The following is a 24,845-nucleotide window of genomic DNA, read 5'->3' on the forward strand; positions in this document are numbered from 1 at the left end:
ATTCACAAATCCAACATTCTTTTATTCTTTGATTCGTATAAAGTTTTCCTACTAGAGAATGACTACTTGTAAGGCTTTTCTAAACCATCCCCTGAATGGGACTAGGCTTGGCAAATAACTCAATGTACACTGCCTACCCTTCCTAACAGTTTAATGTAGGTAATGTCAACTTACACTGAGTGTCCCCAGACTTGAAAGATACCCAGGAAAAGGTGTCAGTTCATGGCCCTGCTGGGCAGGAATGGAACCACTACCTCCTGCATTTCTGAATCCCTGCAAAGCTATCTGAAAAGGAGAATAAGGATAGAGTTTCTCTGGGTCAAATTGTGAACCCAGAGCAATAACCTCGACTCAACATAAGGTAAGGACAGTTCTTCAGCCTTTCAGAGGAATTCCAAACTTATTTGTTCCATTAAGGTAGGAAGAGAAAAGATTCTTGGCCAAACCTATTAATACAGAGATTACTAGAAGGAAAAACAAGAGAAAAACAAAGTCCCTTAATGAAATGAATTTCGATACTCACCTAATGTGGATCTGGGTATGCTGGCATCCTCTTTGGCAGCCAATGAAGAGATATCATCTCTGGAAGGTATCTGCATTGAACCCTAAAAAATTGGAAAAGCTGGGGGACTTAGGAGGATGCAGGAACTGTGATCACAATGACAGTACTGAGAATATTCTCAGAATTTGGTATTAAAATTATCAAACTTGTACCTCAAATGTAAAAAGGAAATGGAATCAGCATGAATTATATAAGTCTATAGTTCTTACTTGATCAGTCTGTTCTCCAAGAGGGGGGCCAGTGGGGGTAACTTCAGCTTGTTGGTTAGAGATGGGTGCTTGGGACATCAGGGAGTCTCTCCCTCCTAAATATTGGCGCAGGGCCCGTAATTCTGAATTTCTTTCCATTAAGGCTTGCACCATCTTCTCTGCAGCAGCCTAGTAAGAGGAAATCACAAATAACATTAGAAAGATATTCTAGTAAAACAAATTTTTTGTTCTGGTATTATTTCTTCGAAGTCAACCATTTGTAAAAAACAAACAAACAACAGAAAACAGTGGGTCCTTAGGAAATAGTTCCCTTGCTTTCAGTTTACAGGGAAAAACATAGTTAAGTGAATGGAAATAAAGTCTCATAGGCAGAATATTGGGGAAAAAACTGAATTTAACACACCTATAACAGATAAGAGAATCTGAAATAGGTTCTGCTAGAACTATCAGGCTAAGGTATTAAGATTCTGGTTTGAATTAGTATAACAAATGTCTTTATTCTTGCATAGCTGATTCTTAGGGGAAGATTGCTCTTCACTCAAACATTTGTGTGGTTTGCTCCCTTCAGGTCTTGGCCAAATGTCACCTTATCAGGTTGGTCTTCCCTGCATACCCTATCCAAACAGCAATCTTGCTGGCCAAAGGGTACAAGCTTTCAGGTATAAGATGAATATGTTTTGGGGATCCAATGTATAGCATGGTGACTTTAGTTAATAATACTGTATCATTTCCTTGAAATTTGCTAAGAGAGTACATCTTAAGCGTCTTCACCATATACGCATAAAATGTGTAGTGACGGCTGTGTTAATTTGATTGTGGCAATCACTTCACAATGCATACGTATATCAACACACCATGTTGTACACTTTGAATATATACAATATTTGTCAATTATACCTCAATAAAAGTGGGAAATTTTTTTTTAAACCCAGCAATCTCTTCTCTATCTCCAACACTCTTTACTGTGCCTGTTTTTTTTTTTTTTTTCAATGCACTTACCATTATCTAATCTCTCTCTCTCTCTCTGCTTCCCCTACATGGAATGTGAAGTTTCCTAAAGGCAACTTGGTGCTGAATCTCAAGCACCCAGTACAGTGTCTGGCACATAACAGACACTCACTACATATTTACTGAATGAATCAATTACACACATAAACATTTTATCAGATCACATGATTAGGAGAATCTCAACCTCAAAATCACCAAACTCAGCTTGTTTCATTTCAAACCCCAGTTTCTAAGACAGATGGTGACACAATAAGGGAAAGAGCTAGAACATTTTTAACTATTAATGCACAGAAAGTCTACATTTAAACAGAAAATCTGGAAATCATAAATTGATATTAAAATTACTGAGGGTATAAGATGATGAATCATAACACCAACTGTCTCTGAGGAAAAGTACTACTGTTTTAAGGGAGAAGCTGAGCTCTTGTCACAATTTCTAAGGGAAATATGAAAAAAAAAACTTCCATTTTTCAGTAAGTAAAATGTGGGCTCTTTGGAGATTTGAATATAACCATTTTAGAAGTATCAGTATATTATTAAAGTACCTTAATAAAAATATCTGTGAAAATTGTGGGAAAAAAACCTAATAAATAACATACAAGACATATACTGTGCTCTATCTGCCTTGGCGCTCTTTTTCTGGTAGTATTTAAAAGTTTTTAGCAGTGCTCCTCCAGTGCAGTCCATGAACCTGCAGCATCACTATCACCTGGAAACTTGTTAGAAATGCAAATTCTTAAGTCCCATCTATACCTCCTAATTTCTTTCTCTGGAGTTGAGCTCATAATCTACATCTTTAAAAAGCTACAATGAGATCACTTGGACTCGGGAAAGGAAACATCACACACCGGGGCCTATCACGGGGAGGGGGGAGGGGGGAGGGATTGCATTGGGAGCTATACCTGATGTAAATGATGAGTTGATGGGTGCTGACGAGTTGATGGGTGCAGCACACCAACATGGCACAAGTATACATATGTAACAAACCTGCATGTTATGCACATGTACCCTAGAACTTAAAGTATAATAATAATAAAAAAAAAAAGCTATTCAGGTGATTTCTTTTGCATGTAAATTTAGAGAAGTAGATGTAGAAGAATACAACCATTAATCTTCTTGAGTTGAAAAATCTCCTGTAATTTCCATCATCTCCATTATTCTATTACCAGCCGTGCATAATTTTTTTTTTTCTGAGGTATAATAAAAACTAATTCTTCCAAATCACAAAGAGGTTAAAAAGAAAACTCAAAGATCCTGGCCTCTTGCCAAAGACTTAGATAATTTAGAATAATGTTGTTAGGTCTACTTTAGAAACAGTTTCTGAAGCACACAGCAGGACCTTTCTAGTAAGATGTGTATTTACTTCAGTGGGCCTAGCAATTAGAACAGTGCTGTATAATCCTTTCACAATATGAGGAAACATAAGAAAATATTATGGGGTTAAATAACATAGGCCAAAAAGAGTCTATCTTCCTCTAAAAACTGTTCAGGGGGATTCTCAGCTACTGGTATCTGAAATACAGCACAAGTCAACTAAGAGTCTTTAGCCTTAAAACACATAGAAATGAGGAAAAATTAAGAATTTACTTATGGGCAGGGCATGGTGGCTCACGTCTGTAATCCCAGCACTTTGAGAGGCCGAGATGGGTGGATCACTTGAGGCCAGGAATGATCCAACATTTCAGCCTGGCCAACATGGTGAAACCCCATCTCTACTAAAAATACAAAACTTAGCAGGCATGGTGGTGCATGCCTGTAATTCCAGCTACCTGGGAGGCTGAGGCAGGAGAATTGCTTGAACCCAGGAGGCAGAGGTTGCAGTGAGAAGAGATCACGCCACTGCACTCCAGCTGGGTGACAGAGGGAGATGCTATCTCAAAAAAAAAAAAAAAAGAAAAAAAAAAAAGAATTTACTTCTTAAATATTGTGAAATTAATATACCCCATACTATTATGAGATTTATTCTCACCATGACCTCTGAAAAACGCAATCTTTTTTCCCTCTTAAGATAACTCAGATTTTACAAAAACTAAGAGTAAACATGTTGAGTGTAAGTTTTCCCATACCTTGACTGGAAATGCAAAATATCACTCAAGTCTTAATAATTTAGAATCAAAATTAAAACACTCACAACCCCTATGCCTTTCTCTCAAAATGATCAGATTATTAAGGAAAAGAAAATGTATGTAATGAAGTTAATGGATACATGTATTGTTTAGGCACCCTTCCAAATGCAAGGTTTTCAAGAAATTTTTCATACTTTGATGATAAATGTAAAACTGTGGTCTCAGGCCAGGTACAGCAGCTCACACCTACAATGCCAGCAGTTTGGGAAGCCAAGACAGGATGATTGCTTGAGCCCAGGAATTCGAGACCAGCCTGCACAACACAGCGAGACCCCCACCTCTAAATAAGTAAATAAATAAATGAAACTGTGGTCTAGGTAATAAATAGAAGGAAAGAAACTAACGGAGTTGACTATAAAATATATAAATATACGCACATCTATAGTCTGCAAATGCTTCCTGTTTGCAGACTATAAATGCACTACATGATACTTTTCTGATCTGTGTATTAATCCTTACTTGGCTTTCCTGCTCCCTGGTGCTCATAGACTGAAGCAGGCCTTGAATCTCCATTTCATGTTCCACCACTAGTTTGTTTCGATCACTTAGAAGGTCCTGCAGCATCCTTTCCTTTCGCTGTAGACGCTGGCAGAGCTCCTCTGCTATCTCACTCTGCCCTGGTCCAAGTTTGCACAGCAATGTTGCACTAAGATCCTAATGCAGAAAAGACACTGTAAGTTTCTGGAGGAAAGAACTGCCTTTACTAAATATTAAAGGGCTTATAAGAATCTATCATAGAAAGAGGTGTGAGATTCTTGAGAGTAAGTATCACGTTTTACTTATTTTTGTTTTACCAGATCTAGTACAGGCCTGGAACACAGAAGTCTCTAAATACATGTCCCAGGAATGAATACAAACAATACAGAAAATTATCTCTGGTGGCCACTTACATACATACTGTTTTCTGAAATAAGTCTTTTTCCTATTTGTTCAGGGCATGTAACAATTAACGTTAGATGAGGATAAATGGACACTCAGTTCATTTATTTGTTTTCCCCCAGTGTAACTTTATAGGGGGAAGCGTAAAACGAATTGAAAGGAATACTAAACGCTGTATTTGCTATCATAGTGATGGTTTCTATTTCTGTACTAACTGCCGGCACATGGTGGAGGAAACAGAGGAGCCATACTGCCTAGGTTGATACTGGATCTGCTACTTATTAGCTATGTTAGCTTGGACAAGTTACTTAGCTTCAGAAGTCTGTTTCCTCCTCTACAAAACAGGGATAATAGAATGTGCCTCATGGCCTTGTGAGGATTCAGCGAGTGAATATCCACTGAGATCTGAAAACAGCACCTGCTCCAGCATGAACACCGTAACTAATAAAGGTTAATAGCTGCCAGATGGAAGAGGCAATGTTTAGGTCTCATTCATTCTCACATAACTTCTTTGAGAAAGTTAATTGCCAACTTAAGTTTCTAGATACGGAAAAAAAAAAATCCCAGTGAAAGTCAATGACCTGCCCAGGCACAGAATGAAATTAAAGACTTGGGTCACAGGCCTCCCGATCTGAAGAGTCCTAATCCAAGGCTGAGATTACATAATCACTGAACCAACTGCCTTTAAGTTAACTGAAATCTTGCCTCCACTTCTTTGTTCCTATCATGCAGAGATGTCTGTAACTGCTGAATGATACTCTCTTGTTCCTTCTGCCAATGGCTAAATTTGGTTTCAATTTCTTCTTTCAGCCACCGGAGGTTTTGACAGGTAGTAGATAACTGTTCCACTTCCAGGCCTTTGGCCCTCAGGAGACTCTCCATACTCTACAGCCATAAAGAGAGCAATCATCAGTCAAAACGATTACCCCATACTCCTCAGGATAAACAACAAATTACATCCACTTTTAAATAATCTCCCATCAATTTATTTTTATTTGCAAGATGAGAGTATTGATCTAACAATGCCAAGCTAATCTTTTTTTTTTTTTTTTTTTTTTTTTTGGTTTTTAGAAACTTTTATCTAGTTTGCGGAGAGATTAAATATAGAATATATGATAAAAGGAAGCATTTTGGAGGAAGTGCACTACACTATAAAGGATTTCTCAAAAAAGTGGCAGATAGATACCTAAGCTCTAAAATAAATATGCAAAAAGGCCCACAGTAAATATTGATAAACAAGTGTTCTAATTATGGCAATTCATGGACATGTAGATAATATTAAGGTAGAAGACACAATTTAATAGTTGCACCCTGGTAATGCTTCAGTAAAAGTAAGAGAGAGAGAGAGAGAGGACAGTGTGTGTGCATGTGTATTTATGTATGAACAAGAACTGGAAATAAATCAGAACTATGTAAACAGAAATCAATATTCACTGGCTCTCCTCACAAAGTTCATATTACAAAAGAAAGCAGAAGTGCTAAAATCTCTCACTTCCTAATCGACAATGATGGAACTAGTGACTGCTATTTTTGGTTTTCTCCCCCCTTATAAAGCAAAATCCCTGGTTTGCAGAAAATGATGGAAGGGGGTCGTGCTTCGGGCTTAGAATACAAGTGGGAGAGGAACACCAAGTCAGAGATAGGTTTTGCTCTTACTTGCATAGTAGTTTCATTAGAGGAGAGGACACCTCGCAGTCTCTCTAAGTCATGATCTCGCTCTCTCACAGCAAGACGAAGCTGGCGCAGTTCTTTTTCTTTCTCTTCTAGAGCAGAGAATTTTTCATCTATAGCCCGCTGCAAGGAAAGGAAGACTCCTAAAGCTCTGTAAGATTTACTATCCTGATCACTCTTATTCCACAAGATGGCAGACTAAAAAACCAAATCCCACAGCAGCAAATTTAAGTAAACACAAATTTCTATAATACCTATGCAGATAGAATAATCCATAGCATAGTGGGCAAAATGATGATACACACCTCCAGAGCAACAGCTTTATCATGTATGCGCTGGCGAAGTTTCTCAAGCAACATTTCATTTGCCTCAAGGGTTTTGTCTGAGTTATCTCGATATTGTAGGAGCTCCCGAAATTCCTGAGACCAAAAAATCGTTTCTTTTATTCTTTTATCCAATATTAACTAAATTGCCAAGTAATTTGTTATTCAGGATAAAAAAAAAACAAGATGTGATCAGTCTCCTCAAAAGTAACAAGTTTAGCAGAGATAACAGACATACAAATTGTAAACTATTCTGCAACATACAACAGACACAACACATAGAATTAACTGTTCTGCATCCTACGCTAGCTACCAGGAGAACACAGGATGCACTGCTTAACTCTGCCTGCAGGTGTCAGTAAAGACCTCACAGAGGAGGTAACATTTGTGGAGAGTCTTAATTAAAGGACTGGGATTTCCTAAGTGAAGAAGGGAGAGGACTGTATGCTAGAGAAAAAAAATATGCACACTACGCATACAATGAAAAAATTGTACATTCAGTGAAATGTAGTGGATTCAATGTGACTGAAGCTTAGAGTAGGTGGCAGAACAGATCAGTATTTTCTTAACGCTCCCTTTTCCCCTCAAACTTTCATTCTATCATCAAAATGACTCTGTGGAAGTTTCTGTACAGTTTTTTGTCTTCATCTATTAAACTGAGAGCAGTAGCCAAATCTTTTGTCTTCCCAACACCCAGAAAAGTATGTGACTCACAGAGGTGCTTAATGACTATTTTCTGAATATTAAGTATTTATAAAAGACTTCATAAAAAAACTATTTAAATCAGGGCTCTATGTACTGTTTCTTACACTTGTTAGTAAGCATCGTAATTCACAAATTATATTTTCTATTTATTTTGAATCTTCTTGATTCCCACCTCTCAATGTTTCCCATATAGCAGGGACTCAACACAGGTGGAATAATATCTTAAATTTATATAAACAAATTTCAGAGTTCTATGAGCCCAGTTTTCATTGAAATCATGTAAACTCACCTGAAGCAATTGCTCCTTGTGACTCAGACTATGGTTTAGGTGCTGGATGTTTTGTTCCTGGGTTCGAATCTCATTGTATTTTTCAGCCTCCCGGGCATGAAGCTGTTGGCTCTTATTCTGCAATTCTTCTTGTAGCTGCTGCAAGGCTTTCCGCAATTCCTGAATTAAACATATTACCTTTTTAAAGAGATCTAAAATTGTCACATGGTTATTAGATATAGAGGCCTTAAAATTTTCAAGGTATATAAACTGAAAGAGCAGTAGAGAATGCTATTATTAAAATTGCTATAGAAGTATTATACATGAATTGAATGGGATATGGAAAATTGTAAAAGTTGTGAATGGGTAGGACATAAGCTTGATATTATAGTTCAATACTTATTTTTTGGCTTAAAAAGGATACATGTGTAGAACCATTAAATGAGAATCTGTCCTATGGTAAACCTGGATTATTTACAGTAAGCTCAAGGATAAACTATTCCTATCATCCTTTTTTCTAAAGATCTCATAGAGACCATCAGTCTTCTTTCTTAGTTTGCCATATTTATCTTTCTAATAATAAAGTCAGTAATCTTTAAATCATCTGTTACTTTAGAGAGCTCCCAAAATACATATTCTCATCAACCAAACAAATCTTGGGAAAATGTTTCCTTTAGCTAAATAACAAAAAGTTAAGAATTATTTCTACCCCCATCCCTCTACCACTCCCCGACCCTGCCCAGACATCTGAATTTTTAATTTTTTTTTTTGAAATGGAGTCTCACTCTGCCGCCCATGCTGAAGTGCAGTGGTATAATCTCGGCTCACTGCAATCTCTGGCTTCCAGATTCAAGCATTTCTCTGCCTCAGTCTCCCGAGTAGCTGGGATTACAGATGCCTGCCACCACGCCTGGCTAATTTTTGTAATTTTACTAGAGACGGGGTTTCACCATCTTGGCCAGGCTGGTCTTGAACTCCTGACCTCATGATCCACTGGCCTTGGGCTCCCAAAGTACTGGGATTACAAGTGTGAGCCACTGTGCCTGGCCGAAATTTTAATATTTCAAAAGGAAATTCAGGGCTAATATTTAATCTCCAAACCACTAAACCAGGGAGATCCTTCAAAAATTACACTTTTAAACCTGAGTGTTAAAGAGCTTAAGAAAAGAGATCACAAAAAAAAAATCTTTTAAATCTTAAACATATACACTCTAAGCTAACAAGATAAAGGAACCATTTAAGAATTGTGCATTTTGTGTGGCACATATACACCATGGAATACTATGCAGCCATAAAAAATGATGAGTTTGCATCCTTTGTAGGGACATGGATGCAGCTGGAAACCATCATTCTTAGCAAACTATCACAAGAAGAGAAAACCAAACACCGCATGTTCTCACTCATAGGTGGGAACTGAACAATGAGATCACTTGGACTCGGGAAGGGGAACATCACATACTGGGGCCTATCATGGGGAGGGGGGAAGAGGGAGGGATTGCATTGGGGAGTTATACATGATATAAATGATGAATTGATGGGTGCTGACGAGTTGATAGGTGCAGCACACCAACATGGCATAAGTATACATATGTAACAAACCTGCACGTTATGCACATGTACCCTAGAACTTAAAGTATAATAAAAATAAAAAAATAATAAAAAAAAAAGAATTGTGCATTTTGGCCCAGTGTGGTGGCTCATGCCTGTAATCTCAGCACTTTGGGAGGCCAAGGTGGGTAGATCACCTGAGGTTGGGAGTTTGAGACCAGCCTGACCAACATGGAGAAACCCTGTCTCTATTAAAAATACAAAATTAGCCAGGCATGGTGGTGCATACCTGTAATCCCAGCTACTGGGAGGCTGAGGCAGGAGAATCGCTTGAACTCGGGAGGTGGAGGTTGTGGTGAGCCAAGATTGCACCATTGCACTCCAGCCTGGGCAACAAGAGTGAAACTCCGTCTCAAAAAAAAAAAAAAAAAAAAAAAAAAGGCCGGGCATGATGGGTCACGCCTGTAATCCCAACACTTTGGGAGGCCGAGGCGGGTGGATCACAAGGTCAGGAGATCACGACCATCCTGGTTAACACGGTGAAACCCCGTCTCTACTAAAAATACAAAAAAAAATGAGCTGGGTGTGGTGGCAGGTGCCTGTAGTCCCAGCTACTCAGGAGGCTGAGGCAGGAGAATGGCGTGAACCTGGGAGGTGGAGCTTGCAGTGAGCCAAGATAGTACCACTGCACTCCAGCCTGGGTGACAGAGTGAGACTCTGTCTCAAAAAAAAAAAAAAAAAAGAAAGAAAGAAAAGAATTGTATATTTTATTATTCAAACATAAAAACTAAAAGGCAGGGCTGATGATTATGTATGCCATTCCTCTGACCTCAGTGATTCTTCCCCACTTTTCTGACTGGTTTTAACCATCCTTCAAGAATAACCTCAGATGTCTCCTCCTTCATGAAGCTTTCCTTGATTCCTTTTCCTTGACTCCTTTCCTAGATATTCCTGTAGGACCCTATATATACATCCTCTTCAGAATCTACCACTCTGAAACTCAGCTTATGTGACTGTCTCTCTTACTGAACTATAAGTAACTTAAAAGAAAGGAGCCTGTGCTATTTATCCTTGTATTTCCAGGGCACAACTCAATACGGTAGTCACCCCCTACCCACAGGGGATACATTCTAGGACGCCCAGTGGATGCCTGAAACCAGATAGCACTGAAGCCTGTGTATAACTGTTTTTTCCTGTACATAGATAACTATGATAAAGGTTTACTTACGAGTTAGACATACTAACAGATTAACAATAACAATACAATAGAAGAATTATAACAACATGCTGTAACAAAAGTTACGTGAGGGAGTCCAAAGCAGGCAGATCATGAGGTCAGGAGATTGAGACCATCCTGACTAATATGATGAAAACCCGTCTCTACTAAAAATACAAAAACAAAACTAGCCGGGCGTGGTGGCGGGCGCCTGTAGTCCCAGCTACTCAGGAGGCTGAAGTGGGAGAATGGCATGAACCCAGGAGGCGGAGCTTGCAGTGAGCAGAGATCACGCCACTGCACTCCAGCCTGGGTGACAGAGTGAGATTCTGTCTCAAAAAAAAAGTTACGTGAATGTGGTCTCTCTTGAAATATCTTAATGCTTTTTGTCTGTGGTTGACCCCGGATAACTGAAACCGTGGAAGGTGAAACTGCGGATAAAGGGGGACTACTATAACTAGCATATGGTACAAGGGCAGCAAGTATCGAACTGAAATACTTAGATTATGCAACTGACTCAAGGGTTCAACCCAAACTATCCTGCTAAAAAGTTATTATCAGGGCAAAGTCAGCATTTAGGGCAATAAAATAGTTAATGATTTACCTGGTTATGTTTCCAAGAAGCCTCTTTCTGCTGTTCACTCTCGTGTGCTGCAGCCTCTACAAATTGCACACATTGTTTGGCATCAGCCAGTTGGCGCTCTTTCTGTCGTACCACCCTCTGGAGCTTCTGTATTTCCAGCTGGCTGCAGAATAAAGCACTCTGAAGATCAAGCACAACCACCTGTTGCTGAGCTGGGGAAGTACCTTCTGAGCTCTGAAAAGAGAGTAGAAATCACAACCACAAGGAGGGCAAGCACTGAGCTCCCACGAAGACTGAAAATAAAATCAAGACTGCAACCAAAATGGCACATCCCCAACTGAAGTCTCTCCTGTCCTATGTGACCCTCACATACGTGAAGCTGTCCAAGCTGGCTTTGGTGCAGCATTTCTCGAAGCTTTGCCATTGTGTCATTTTGACCTTCAATCACCTGGTACAACTCCTCAGTCTGAAAATGAGAGAGGGAATATCAAACATGTTAGTAAACTAATTATAAATTCCATTATCTCACCTGTACAGATTTTAGTAATGTGACTATTCCAAAATATCAATCGAGGTTAAGCTACAATTTCTCCAGGCTAAGATCTGTTAGTCTGACAATATTCATTTTGACAAAATATAAAATACTTGTCTACTTTGAAGGGACCAATTGTTTCCACACAGGTCCTTGAGAGCTAAATATTTTACCTCACTTTCCCTGCTTTTCAGAGTTTCCTTGAGGCTCTGAATTGTACCATCTTGCTTTTGAGACGACTCCTGAGCACACTTTAGTTCATAGCTCATTTCATTAAGTTTCTCTTGAAGAATCTGAATTCAGCAAAGAAAAACAGTTTTTTAGGTCAATGATGTCTTTTAGCCTCAAATGAATAAAGCCTTTCCTCAAATCTTGGATTTAAAGAATTTCTTAGGGGATATTACCTTGTTATTTTTCCCACATATAGTAACCATTAAAGTGGTAAGTCAACCAGCAACAAATAGTAGCAGAAGAAATGAAATACTTCCTTCAATACTAAAGTGTCTCAATTTTCATGCACTGTGATCTCTCTATGATGGCAGCCATACTAGGAACTTGTCCATATGGACCAAGTAGGCAAGTGGTTCCTAGTATGGATCCCTTATACAAGGACCAAAGAACTTCTGCTACCTAGCATAGGAGAGGGCACTATAGGGGCACAGAGGCCACAAGTTCAGCATCCCAAATTGTAGCAATTTTCTTCTAAGCCAGACATTAAAATTAATGGGCTAGAAAGTAGTAACAAGCTAAAATAAAAAACACAGACCTCCTATCTCAGTGCCTTTTACAGTGAAAGACTGCATGCAAGTTTTTTTTTTTTTGAGACAGAGTCTCTCTCTGTTGCCCAGGCCTGAGTGCAGTGGCATGGTCCTGGCTCACTGCAACCTCCACCTCCTGGGTTCAAGTGATTCTCCTGCTTCAGCCTCCCAAGTAGCTGGGATTATAGGGGTCTGCCACAACGCCTGGCTAATTTTTTGTAATTTTTAGTAGAGACAGGGTTTCACCATGTTGGCCAGGCTGGTCTTGAACTCCCGACCTTGTGATCCACCTGCTTTGGCCTCCCAAAGCACTGGCATTACAGGCGTGAGTCACTGCACTGGCCTGCATGCACGTTTTAATTACACACCTGAAAAGCACCAGAAATTACGATCTGTACAGAACAAGCTAAAATCTTGATAAGAATAAAGGGAAGAACTACACCTTTACATGAAATATTCCCTAGAGCACAAGGAGTACACAGTATCCATCTCCCAAGTCCTACACAGGTTGACAGACTCAGGCTAGAGCCAGTCACATCCTCAGGAAAACCCTGTCATCTCCTAGGGGATAGTACTCATCATACCTTGTTGGTGGCCTCTGTTTGCTGGATTTTTTCCTGGAGTTCTGCCAAGTGGGAATCAGATACAGACTGCTGAGTTATAGTGGTCTCATGTGAATTCAGCTTTTGTTGTTTGAGTAACTCTTCAGTCATGGGCTAGGAAGAAACAGCAAAACAAGTAAGGTGAGTTAAACACGGCCAACAAAATTTTATTTCTATCTTCAAAAATATCTGTTGCATCTTTTGCCAGAGATTTAGAGAATCAGATTTGTTGTATAAATTATCAGTATGAATTCCTAAAGACAGGCCTGTTCCTTATTAAGAACACTGATTCACCCCCATTTGTACTATGCTCCCCAGCTTCCCTTTCCACTTTTCCCTACCAATTCACACAAACACTACATGTTTATTCACTGAAAGCAAGTAATTCAGAGTTCAATGAGAAGGGGAGGATTTAATAAAGGAGATGCTCACAATGACCAAATATTTGCTTTATTCTATTTTTCATCAAGGAGTTGAAAAGGCATACTCATCAAACTTATACTACTCCTGAGAGAAGTTACATTTCACCTACCTTTCTTACAACATGCTTGTTTCACATTATTGGAAACAATTGGCAGATTTTGATATGGACTATATATTAGATAACAGTATTTTATCAATGTCTAATTTTCTAAATTTGATAATTGTACTGTAATTATATGAGATGTCCTTGTCCTTAGGAAATAATGCTGAAGTATTTAGGGTAAAGGAGTATACTATCTATAACTAATTCTCAAATGGTTCAAGAATTTTAAAAAAATACTGTGCAAATACAGAGAGTGGGAGAGTTTATAAAGCAAATGTGACAAAATATTCGCAACTGGTAAATCTGGGTAAGGGGTATATGGGAGTTATTGGTATTTCTCTTACAACGTCTCTGTACATTTGAAATTACTTCAAAATAAAAAGAGAATAAACTAAATTTAAAATAGATGTGCCTACTTAAAGGCAGATTTATAGCATAAGCACAGATAAATAATCCATAGTGAACTGGGAAGGAGACATATTTTATAGGAATATCGATTCACTTAAAAGATTCAGGAGAAAAAAGTATGATTTACATATGGGACAATTTGTATATGGGACAATAAGATAAACTTACTGAAACATTCTTAGTAATCATTACAAGCTAAGGATGTTAAAATAAAACTTTACAAATTTACTGCGGCAATTACATTTGATCTTCCCACCTCCATACCCTCTTCCATTCCAAATAGGAATATAAATTCATTAAGGGAAAAAAGACAACTGCTATTCATTCTTTCTTTCGCTCACATTTTCAGACTTGATTACCACCTTCAAGGCAGTGGAGTTACAGCTTACCTTAAATCCCTTCCTGCTAGCAACTGACTGGAAACATAAAGATTTCAGAAGAAAAATCTTTTCTGTTCCTCCAGTGCTATTTATCAACTTTTCTAACACCTACTAAATGCTATAATAAGCAAAGCACCATGTGAGGCACTGTGAGGAATACAATGCTGACATAACATGTATCTGTTGCACACTAACTATGTGCTAGGCACTGTCCTGAAGATATATCATGCAAGACAAAGTCCCTGTGCTCTTGAAACTTATATTTTGCAGGGGTTGGAGGGGGAGTACATGATAAACAAACAAGGAAATGCAAAAAATATTATGGACAAGCCCTACGTGGCAAAATAGGAAAGCATAATACAGAGTGGGTAAATTACTCTAAATTGCTTGATCAGAGAAAGGTCTTTATGAGGCAGCATTAAGTAGAGATCTGAAAGAAAAAGAATCAGTCCTGCAAAGATAAGCAGAACAATACAGGCAGAAAGAACAGCTAATGGAATATGAGCCTGGAAAAGAGAAAGGCCTCTGTGGCTAGAATAGCACTCTCTAATAGAAATATAATGTGAGTCCTGTATGTAGTTTTTAATTTTCTAGTAGCTTCAATGAACAAAGTACAAAATAAATAGGGAAACTTAATTTTAACCAAATATTTTTACCCAAAATATCCAAAATGTTATCATAAACATGTAAACAATATAAAATTATTGAGACACTTTGCATGATTTTTCCTGTCTGAAATTCAAGGTATATTTTATACTCACAGCCCATCTCAATTTGGACTAGCCACATTTCAAGGGTTCAACAGCTCCTAAGACTAGTGGCTAGCTTACTGGATAGCACAGGGCTAGAGCATAGTGGGCAAAGGGGATAGGGACACTCAATGAGGTGGAGAGGCAGGCAGGCACCAGGTCACATCCAGCTTCAGACAACAGGGTTAATGAACTGGATTTCGTTTTAACTGAAATGAGAACAGACCACAGTTTTTTAACAGGTAATCACACATAAGTTTTGAAAAGATCACGTTGTGGTGAATGAATGATTAGGGAGCACCAATAGAAGCAGAGAGATAAGGTAGGAGGCTGCCGCGGTAGTGCAGGTGAAAGACAATAGTAGCTTGGGTTCTGGTGCTTAGTAAAGGAGGGGGAAATAAATGGATAGATATGGATATGTTTTGAAAGTATAGCTAACAGGACTTGCTGGTGGACTGGATAGAGGGAGAGGGAAAAAAGCAGCAAGGATAATGACTTTTGGAAAAATTATTTGAGATATTTGTTATTGAGGGTATAACAGGAAGCTTTCACCTGAGGCAACATGAACTATGTCACACCATGGGCAAAGTAACCGCATTAATAGATATTGACAACGATTCTAACTAATAAATAAATTTACCATTTACTTAATGATAAAACCACCTCTATAAAATTTGGCTTCTTACTTCTTCAGTGTAAAATAACAATAATATCTACAGTAAGATATTTTGAAATTCAAACTACAACAGGCAAAATTAAAGAAAAGAGCTTGAAGTTTAACATGGCAAGGAAGGTGGTCATATTTATTTACTTAAAACCAAACAATCTTAGAGGGGTGAAGGAAACTTTATAGACTAACCATCTGATCCGATCCTATTTTACATACAAGGAAATGGAAACTTAGAGAAGTAATTAGTCCAAGGTTTCCTGGGAAATCAGGAAAAAGATCCAATTAAACTGAACTGGATTCTCACTCAGGTTGGGAATTTATCTCTCATTTCTATAAACCCATTGCCTATCATAATGCTGGGAATACTGCAGAGATCAAAAGTTTTTGTTTAATGAATGCATAAGAACAATAAAAACAAACGAAAACGGGCCTTCAGTGGCTCTCAGTGGCTCTCTTAGAAATACGACTGTATGTAACATACATTCGAACAGCAACTTTAAAGCCAAAGAATGCCACAGGAAAATACATGAATCTGAATCTCACATGAATCAATCTTGACATGAATAATCATAAGAAACCTCTTTTTCTATAAATAATGTACTGACCTAAAAGTTGGAAGATACTTGTTTCTTCTTTATTTGTAATAATTTACTATTTTACATCTCAGAAAAATGTCCTTGCAGATAACAGTTGCCGAAAGAGCACTTAGCAAGTACCACTAAGCCAACAACTTAATGAATTCTTGTGAAGTATCAAGTACATAAAACAGTCACTCCTACAATGATAGTGTAGCCCATGAAATAAGTGATACCTGATTTGGTAGAATCAGTGTTACTCTCTAGACACTCAGGTACTAAAATCATGTGGAAATGTTAATATATTTTAAATTAAGTCACTTTTCACTCATAATTAGGACAAAGGCTTTCCAGTATCAGAAAAGAGAACTGCTTCCGGGTCTAATATGAGACTTTTAGGCTAAGGGCAGCGTTTAGACCTTTTGTGTTGACAGCATTTTTCTTGGCACTTTCTAGTCCTCACAGTAGTGAGTTATAGATCTCAAACTGCTATAATTGTCAACCCTATTGTTAATACTAGGAGACAGACAAGAACCATCGACTACCATCAAATTAAAGGCCTAATCTTTTACCAGCATCTAATGCCAACATCTTCCAAAGGGCCTGATCCACTTCCTATAACTAAAATATGAGTGGGATAAATTTACCATAGTCACAAAGGAGCAGACCTTGGCATTGCAAGGTTTAAAGCAAAGATCTCCTGTTCTTTGAATTTAGATAGAAAGGGAAATTGCACATGGGCCAGAGCTCATTGCTGTTTACTAAGGGACCACACCCCTCCCATCATAGCTTTTCTAGTTCAGGGCCAGACAATAAGGAAGGGAATTACCAGCTAGAATAAGGCTTCAAACCTTTCTTTAGATATCTGAATAGCTTTAGGTTGTCATACATAAATTCTGTAGAAGGGAAATAAATTACTTTGTGTAATATCAGAATATAGTAAGCAGAACTACACTGTTATTTTTCTTTAATAAATAAGAAAGGAACAAAGAAAAAGGGAAAGAAGGAAAGAAAAAAAGAAAGAGGAAAAGCAATCAGGAGGAATTCTGATGTCAATATTTAATGGTGCATACAATATGGTAAGTGGAAGATTAAACAAAGGAATCCAAATGACCTTACAAAACAATCTTGCTCTTTAAGATAAAAGGTTTTCTCCATATTTGTGGCAGAACTGAACTAAAGGAAACATTTTTTTCTTTCATGGTTTCGTGTTTCCACAAGCTAAAAGGAGAACTACCAAAAAAAAATTACATTATTTCTATTCTTTCCACATTTGTTCAGAGAAACAGACAAAAACCAGTCTGCCATTGTCCTATCTAGCACTGGTTTTGTCATAAGGCTCTTAAGGAGCTTAAAAGTAACCGGATTTAAACAATAGATATGCTGCCCATTTTATTTACAAACACGTTGGGCCCAATTCATCTATTTTCCCTGACATCTTAAATTATTAGAGAAAATGGCATAATAATTAAATGCCACATTTCTTGAAACGGAATGACATTTTCTCCCTCCCAATTTTTGTTTTTCTAGAAACAGTAAACAATGTAAGAATGTAAGTTAGGTCACAGCAGAAAGGTCATATGCTACTATTTTAAAGCTCTAATGTTCAAATTTAGTGAAGTAAAGGGCCTTGACCTAAAGATACAGTTGCCATAGTTTATATGTGTTCATTCAGATGACAATTTTTTTCACGTAATCTCTAAAAAATCCCCCAAGCATCCTTAGGTTAGAGAAAGAGGGCTCCTGGTTTTAAAAAAGTACTTAATTAAATTTATATACTTCAGACAATGGAGTTTAATTTATAGAATTAAAGTGTCTTGCCTGAGAATGGTCAGAAACCTTTGTCTCTGCCTGGGCTAAGTTAGTTAAAGAATGAACGTTCCATATCTCCAAATTGAGAGACTGCCTGAAGATGATCTTTAAAATTCTTCTCAACTCCAAAATCCGGTCACCAAAATATAGTATTTTATTTAAATATGGAGAAAAAAGACCTTATTTTGGCTGTTATTTTCTCAGTCTTTATGTAATGTTCTACAATATTGGCCATATTTGGTGGCGGGTTGGGGAGATGAGTTTATTTCCCATTCATCCCGGCCCAACTAATTTTAGACCCTAATAAGAAAACACCATGTTTAATTTGTAACACCTATGTCTGGTCACAGAAATACTGTAAAGCCCAAATTTAGCTGTGAGGCTCCACTGAAAGAAAAAGCAAAAGAAAAGAAGTACATACATTTTATACAAATGAAAACGCACTGACTTTTTACCTTTCATGACACTTTCATCTCTGCTGTTTCTCATCTATGCTGCTACTCATAATTTTGTGTAAATTTAAAAACTTTTCTCCTGTTTTCTGCTTAGGTTCTTATTGTGATAGAAGGTATACATACCACAGAACTACTTTCCAAAAGTTTCCTGTGACACGTCACTTATCAAGCTCTAAATTTCTGGAATGATGTTGACCAGTAGCAGCCTTTCTAAAAATGCCTTCTAGATCACATCTACCTTTGTGACAGTATCGCTAAATAAGTTGTATCAAGTGGAACATGCCAGTATGTTTCACAAAGTTAAATGAACCTAGCATTTACTGTTGCTATAGAAACAAACTACCACAGCTGAATTTAAAAGGTTGGTACAGAATCAATTGGGCAGACATGAATGGTTCAAATTAAGCAACTGCCATCCTCTAGTCATTAAGAATTCAAGACTATAATGAATGAAACTCTCCTCTGATCCAATAATGGGTTAATCCTTTCTTAATATCAAATATCTTCCAGTAGAACTCAGCAGAGTTCTGGCTGTGAACAGTTTATGCCTTAACGTTTTGAGTGACAATACTGTACTTGAATACTTGAATTCCTGTCTCTTTTATGAATGAGTCATCACTAATCCTCAAATGAACTATTAATTATAATAAATATTGTCCAGATGTTATAATACTTTACTGGTGGATTAATAGGTTTCCCCCAAACCTTTTACCTTATGCTCTAATCATTTACAGGCATTTTGCGGATGAAAGCTTCAATGCTCTGGGAAGAACTAACTAGAGAACTAACTGCCTTACAGAAAGCCATTGGGAGGAAACGTCTATAAATCTGAAAACAAGAACAAATTTTAAAAGTTGTTTTTTAAAAAAAAGGAGATAAGAGGAAAAGTTCTAGTGCCAGAAATGAGATTAAATGTCTTCTTTTTATAGGATGAAAGTGAAGTGGGAATCTTTACTTTCTGAGATAAGAGGAAAAGTTCTAGTGCCAGAAATGAGATTAAATGTCTTCTTTTTATAGGATAAAAGTGAAGTGGGAATCTTTACCTTTCTGTTTTAAAAGGTATACAATTTTGATAATGGGAAGGCCAACAGATTTTACAAAGACAGTGAAAAGCAACTTATCTGAGTGCGAATCACGTTTACTAAATGAGACATAGAAAAGGTGCAGCAAAAATGGGCTCATGACTAATTTTCTCAAGTCTAGAATATTACTAACCTCCACCTAGACCGAAATCATGTGAAGCCAGAGGCCAGCTAGCTATATTCAGAAAGGCACTGTGTAGCCGTTTTGTATACCTGGACCCGGAGCGGCAAATAATCTTCACAGAGATCATCCCACAGCTCCTGCAGGTCTGAAAGCTCCAAGGGATAACTCACAGGTGTCTTGTAAAGGGATTTCAAAGACCTGTTAAGGAAACCGGAACTAACTCCATCTGTCATGCTATGGCCAGGCTTGGCTCCAGGTGGGCTGGATTTCACTGGAATCGGAAGCCTGCTCCCTCGGGGGCTCTGGATGGGCTTATAATCAAGACCTTTAATCATGCTAAGAGCTAACTCCAGTTTGTGATTACACCCATGCTGCGGAGCCTGATCATCTGAACAACAGTCACACTTTCCAAGTTCCTTTGCACTTCTCTCAGTCTCCTCATCTTTCTGTTGTGGAGGGCTAGCCTGGACGCTTGCATCCAAAGATTCCACAGAGGAACCTGGCGTTTCTTCCTCCATGCTTTCTCCATCTGGGGGTACCTTTGTGCTTGCTAAGTCGGGTGGCCCAACCTCAGACAACGCTGGTTCTTCAGTGCAAATGCTGGTCGACCACCTGCTAGAAGGGCCACAGGAGATACTTCTGGCCACCTTTCGAGGTACCTTACAAATGGCTTCATAGTCAGAATCAGCAACCCGCAAAGCTGCACAACCACGGCATCTCCTGGGTCGGTTTCCAAGGCCTTCCGAACCATGGCAACTGTGTGGCTCCTGGATCTGATCCTCATTCTCCACCCAGCACTCAAACCCTGAATAGGCGAAGTCCTCCTGGAGCAGTGCAGAGTATCTCGCATCGGGTAAGACGGACATGTCAACCGTCCCGTTCCCCGCCTTGACCTCCGGGCCAGAGTCATCGTTATTCTTCCGATACATACTGGCAATGCAGAACTTGAGGCGATCCTTCTCCAGTAGCAGCTTTTGCAAGCGCTCAATAGAAAGCGCTTCGATCCGGGCAATAACCGTGTCGAATCGATAGATTCGATCAAGCATGAAAGCACACTTGCTGCAAGCGAACTCGGCTTTGCCATCGCGGGGAACATCCTTGCCCAGGACGTGCGAAAGCAGAACCTGGAGGTTGAGCTTGGACGCCGTGTGGAAGATCCAGCGCCGCTGGTTTCCACACAGCTCTCGGGCACAGATCCTGCAAATCTCCTTCATCTTCCCTCCTAGCGGGTGCCAAGTTTCCTGAGGCGGCGGTGGCGGCGGCTACTGGATGACCACTCAATGGCTCTTCGCCGCGCTCTGTCTCCCGCCTCAGTGGTCTCCAGTCACCATGGCACAGCCCAGTGGGGTCCCCACTCTGCAGGGGTGCACCCCTACCCCGTGCGCCGGCTCCGGGTACCACAGCCGTCAGCCCCGCCCCTTGGGCAGGGGGCGGGCGTGGAAACGTCTAAGAGGATGCTGAGTGACAGAGGCGCAGGCCGCGCTCCGACCCTGCCATGTCTCTCCCCAGCTGTCTCTCCCGCCAGCCGCCGCGTCCTCAATGTCCTACCCTTTTAACAAACTGGGCTCCCGGAGCAGCAGCTGCCAGCCGCGCAGACGCAAAGGCTCGGGGATTGAGGATCAGATTTCAAGATGGCGCCAGCGGCTCCCCGTCTGCGGCCTCCACAAGGCTCCTCTGGGAGCTGTAGTCCGGTCAGCGGGCTCCCGGTTCTGCGCATGCGGGGTGGCCAGCGCGCCCCTCGCCCCAACTCCGGTTGCGCACCTGGCTCACTGGGAGTGCGGAGCAGAAAGCACTACTGGCGCGGACCACAGCCAGCCGCTTTTATCTGCTAAAAGCTCACCTGAAAGGCGCACCAGTGCCCTCAAGGATCCTCCCGCCTCTGCAGGATGTCCCGAGGCTCCTCCTCGCGGGGAGGAGAAGGCCGAATCCCCTCCCCCTGGATCCTCGGACAGTGCCACGTTCTCCGGCTGCCAGCCGGGCAGCGCCGTTAGGTACCGCTGCGCGCCGCCGCCGCCTCCAGCCAGTAGCCCCACCTCTCCCGGCCTCGCCCCGCCTGGGTTCTAAGGCCCTGAGACTGCGAGGCGGGCGGGGGAAGACTTGGTAACGGAGGGGCGGGTGGGGCGGGGCCGTGCAACCCTTACCTCGACTCTGAACCGGAATGTCCAGAAAAGAGTAGTGTTTCTCCCTTGATGTGGGTGGGGAAGGGTTAGCACCCTTGGGTGACTTTGCCCTACTTTAGGTAAAAAAGAGCACAGAGCAGTCACCTGAGAAAGCGTCCTGCAAATACAATGTGAATCTGGTTAACCAAGATCTTGAAGATAGTAAAAGGGAAATGGGCTTTTTCAAGGATGCAGCCAGCCGCGAGTAGATTACCGCCACTGAAGTCTCTTTCCCTCAGGTAGAGGGCATTCATTATTTTAGGGCAGGGGAGGGTAGACAAACACTAGCGCAATAGACGGAGCTTCTTTCGGCAAGAGCTGGAGTGTCTGGGAATGCAGCTCGCGCCAGAAAGGACTGGGAACGTCACTGACTTCGGTGAGAACCCTGTCTTACTCAGCACTGTACAGTGGTAGGTCCTCCACCCTTGGGTCTAAAACTTGGATTGCACACAAAGAGGAGGGAAGCTAGAGCCCTGACTAGGTGGGATGCAGGTACCTCCGGCCATTTTTTTTTTTTTTTTTTTTTGGAGTGCAGTGGCGCGATCTCGGTTCACTGCCACCTCCGCCTCCAGGGCTCACGCCATTCTCCTGCCTCAGCTTCCCGAGCAGCTGGGACTAATTTTTTGTATTTTTTTAGTAGAGACGGGGTTTCACCGTTGTTGCCAGGATGGTCTTGATCTTCTGACCTCGTGATCCGCCCGCCTTGGCCTCCCAAAGTGCTGGGATTACAGGCTTGAGCCACCGCGCCCTCCGGCCATTTTTAATAAGGAATTCTCTTCCTGGCTTGAGAGGCATTCAGACACGGAACAAGAGGAACAACCTCAGCAATCACTTGCAGTCCCCTAGAGCAGGACATTTCCCAGTTCTAATCATGTTAATTTTTTTTTTTTTTTTTTTTTTTTTTTTTTTTACTAACTTGACCTTGTAAGCTAAGGCCAGCAACGTCTAAGTTTTTCTGAACCTCGACCCCAGGACAGAGCCCATCCTCCTAAACCTGAAGACATCCAAATGCCATCTATGAGAGTTCATAATAAGCCCCCAAACTTCATATTGAACACCAAATGAGATAATTTTGAGGAAATGCTTTAACCATGTTTAGCTCATTAAATAATGGCTATTATTATTTTAATATGAATTGGAATATTTTAAGTCACTTTAAAACATGGGGCTCTGCCTACATAAGATTGTATTGTTCTCTTAATCACCAAAGCAAAATCTTGTAGCTCTATTGTAAGAGAGAAAGACAGTACTTAGAGCTTTGGGCTTAGTAGGCGATATGATTTGAATATACCAAATCTCATGTTGAATTGTAATCCCCAGTGTTGGAGGTGGGGCCTGGTGGGAGGTGTTTGGGTCAGGGGGGCATATCCCTCATGGGTTTGTGCTACCCTTGAAATAGTGAGTTTTTCTGAGATCTGGTCATTTAAAAGTATGTGGTGCCTCCACTGCACCATCTTGCTCCTGCTGTGGCCATGTGACTTGTTTACTCCCCATTCACCTGCCACCATGATTGTAACCTTCCTGAAGCCTCCCCAGAAGCCAAGCAGATACCAGCACCATGCTTCCTATAAAGCCTGCAGAACTGTGAGCCAATTAAACCTCTTTTCTTGATACATTACCTGGTCTCAAGTATTTATAGCAATGCAAGAATGGCCTAATATCATAGGCTGTAGAATTTTGCATATGTAATTTCATCTACTGTGTATATTCTGACTCAAAAACCAAGAATATAAAAGTGTTTCAAGTAAAACTACAGCTGCATTTTTGCCTGCCAGGTATGTGAGTTTCAAAGTTGGAAGAAATTAAGCAACATGCTTTGGAATCTATGGTGATCTATGGAAAGGTAAAGAGTTTCTGGACTTACCCTGACTGATGGAAAGACAGACTGCCTGCCAGGACACTACCTTGCTGTACCCAGTCTTAAGTGTAATCAAGATCTCATTTTTTATTGTCAATGCAAGCCCCATTTTCCTATTAGGAAAATGTGAATGAAACAAAGTGCTCTTCAAGAGCAAACCCTGAATTATACTTTGGGTTATTCTCTGTTCTCTGTTCCTCAAAAGGATTTTGCATCTAACTGATAGTCTCCAAATTTTAATGACAGTATATAGATAGCTTGGTGTAGTCATACAGGTCAATACAAATGGTGAAAAGGCAATTTGCCATTGAAGAATATGTTTGCTATAAGTAAAGATCAATATACTAAGAAAACTATACATATCTAGACTTCCAAAAACAGATGGGAATAAACCACTCAGCAATCAGAAAATGTGAAGATGGCAGTCTGTTCACTTCCAGAGAAAATAGTTCAAAACTATATCTCAAAGTTGATATAAGCTGTTGTACTAGAATTAGTCCCTATGTAAGCATTTGGTATTATGAAATAAGGTGTTCCCAATGAAAAGATCACTGGTATATAGAAAATAAAAATTTAAAAATAAAACTTAGAAAAATTATGTGATAATAAATTTTGCACTTCTTGGTCCTTATCATTATTATCTTGTGGTCAAGAGTTTGCAGTTGAACTGGTTACCTATGGTGGGGCTATGCAAGGACATTTACTTTTTATTCTATCTACTGTGTATCATTTGAATTTTGGGCAATGAATGTTTATTCAGGTATTTTAGATTTTATTTAATTTAGAAAATATTTTATAGTTAAAATAAGGGCTGCCAATTTAACACACTAATATAGGGTCTAAGTGGTAAAACTTGAACCTAAAATAAGAATTTTTATACTGCATATGATAATATATAATGTAAGAAGATAACTTATATAAACAAAAGTTCAAAGGGGATCCACAAGTTATTAGTAATGGTTATGTCTAGAGAGTGGAATTATGGATATTTATTTTCTTTTTTCCTTATTTTCTATAATTTTTTACATTATGTATTACATATTTTACATAACTTACA

The 24,845-nt window shown here is 39.7% G+C and overlaps 1 protein-coding gene across 17 annotated transcripts in view; it reads right to left on the reverse strand.

Annotated features, from left to right (window-relative positions):
- Window positions 1-24,845, reverse strand: part of LOC104660340 (myomegalin) — a 223,801-nt gene that overhangs the window by 59,682 nt on the left and 139,274 nt on the right. For 7 of the 17 annotated variants that reach the window (XM_030935198.1, XM_030935195.1, XM_030935191.1 and 4 more), the window contains exons 1-12: window positions 19,861-21,637; window positions 12,973-13,104; window positions 11,804-11,923; window positions 11,472-11,564; window positions 11,120-11,332; window positions 7,773-7,931; window positions 6,761-6,874; window positions 6,441-6,578; window positions 5,490-5,669; window positions 4,365-4,559; window positions 772-939; window positions 524-605 (exon numbers count right to left, since the gene is read on the reverse strand). In XM_030935198.1, coding sequence (XP_030791058.1) covers window positions 524-605; window positions 772-939; window positions 4,365-4,559; window positions 5,490-5,669; window positions 6,441-6,578; window positions 6,761-6,874; window positions 7,773-7,931; window positions 11,120-11,332; window positions 11,472-11,564; window positions 11,804-11,923; window positions 12,973-13,104; window positions 19,861-20,985 — 2,719 coding nt within the window. In that variant the 5' untranslated portion in view covers window positions 20,986-21,637. Of the gene's footprint in view, window positions 1-523; window positions 606-771; window positions 940-4,364; window positions 4,560-5,489; window positions 5,670-6,440; window positions 6,579-6,760; window positions 6,875-7,772; window positions 7,932-11,119; window positions 11,333-11,471; window positions 11,565-11,803; window positions 11,924-12,972; window positions 13,105-19,860; window positions 21,795-24,845 lie in introns of those variants that run through there. The other 10 variants (XM_030935208.1, XM_030935209.1, XM_030935207.1 and 7 more) reach the window with 4 other exon arrangements.

The sequence above is a fragment of the Rhinopithecus roxellana genome, chromosome 8 (genome assembly GCF_007565055.1).
Source record: "Rhinopithecus roxellana isolate Shanxi Qingling chromosome 8, ASM756505v1, whole genome shotgun sequence".
Classification (NCBI taxonomy): Eukaryota; Metazoa; Chordata; class Mammalia; order Primates; family Cercopithecidae; genus Rhinopithecus; species Rhinopithecus roxellana.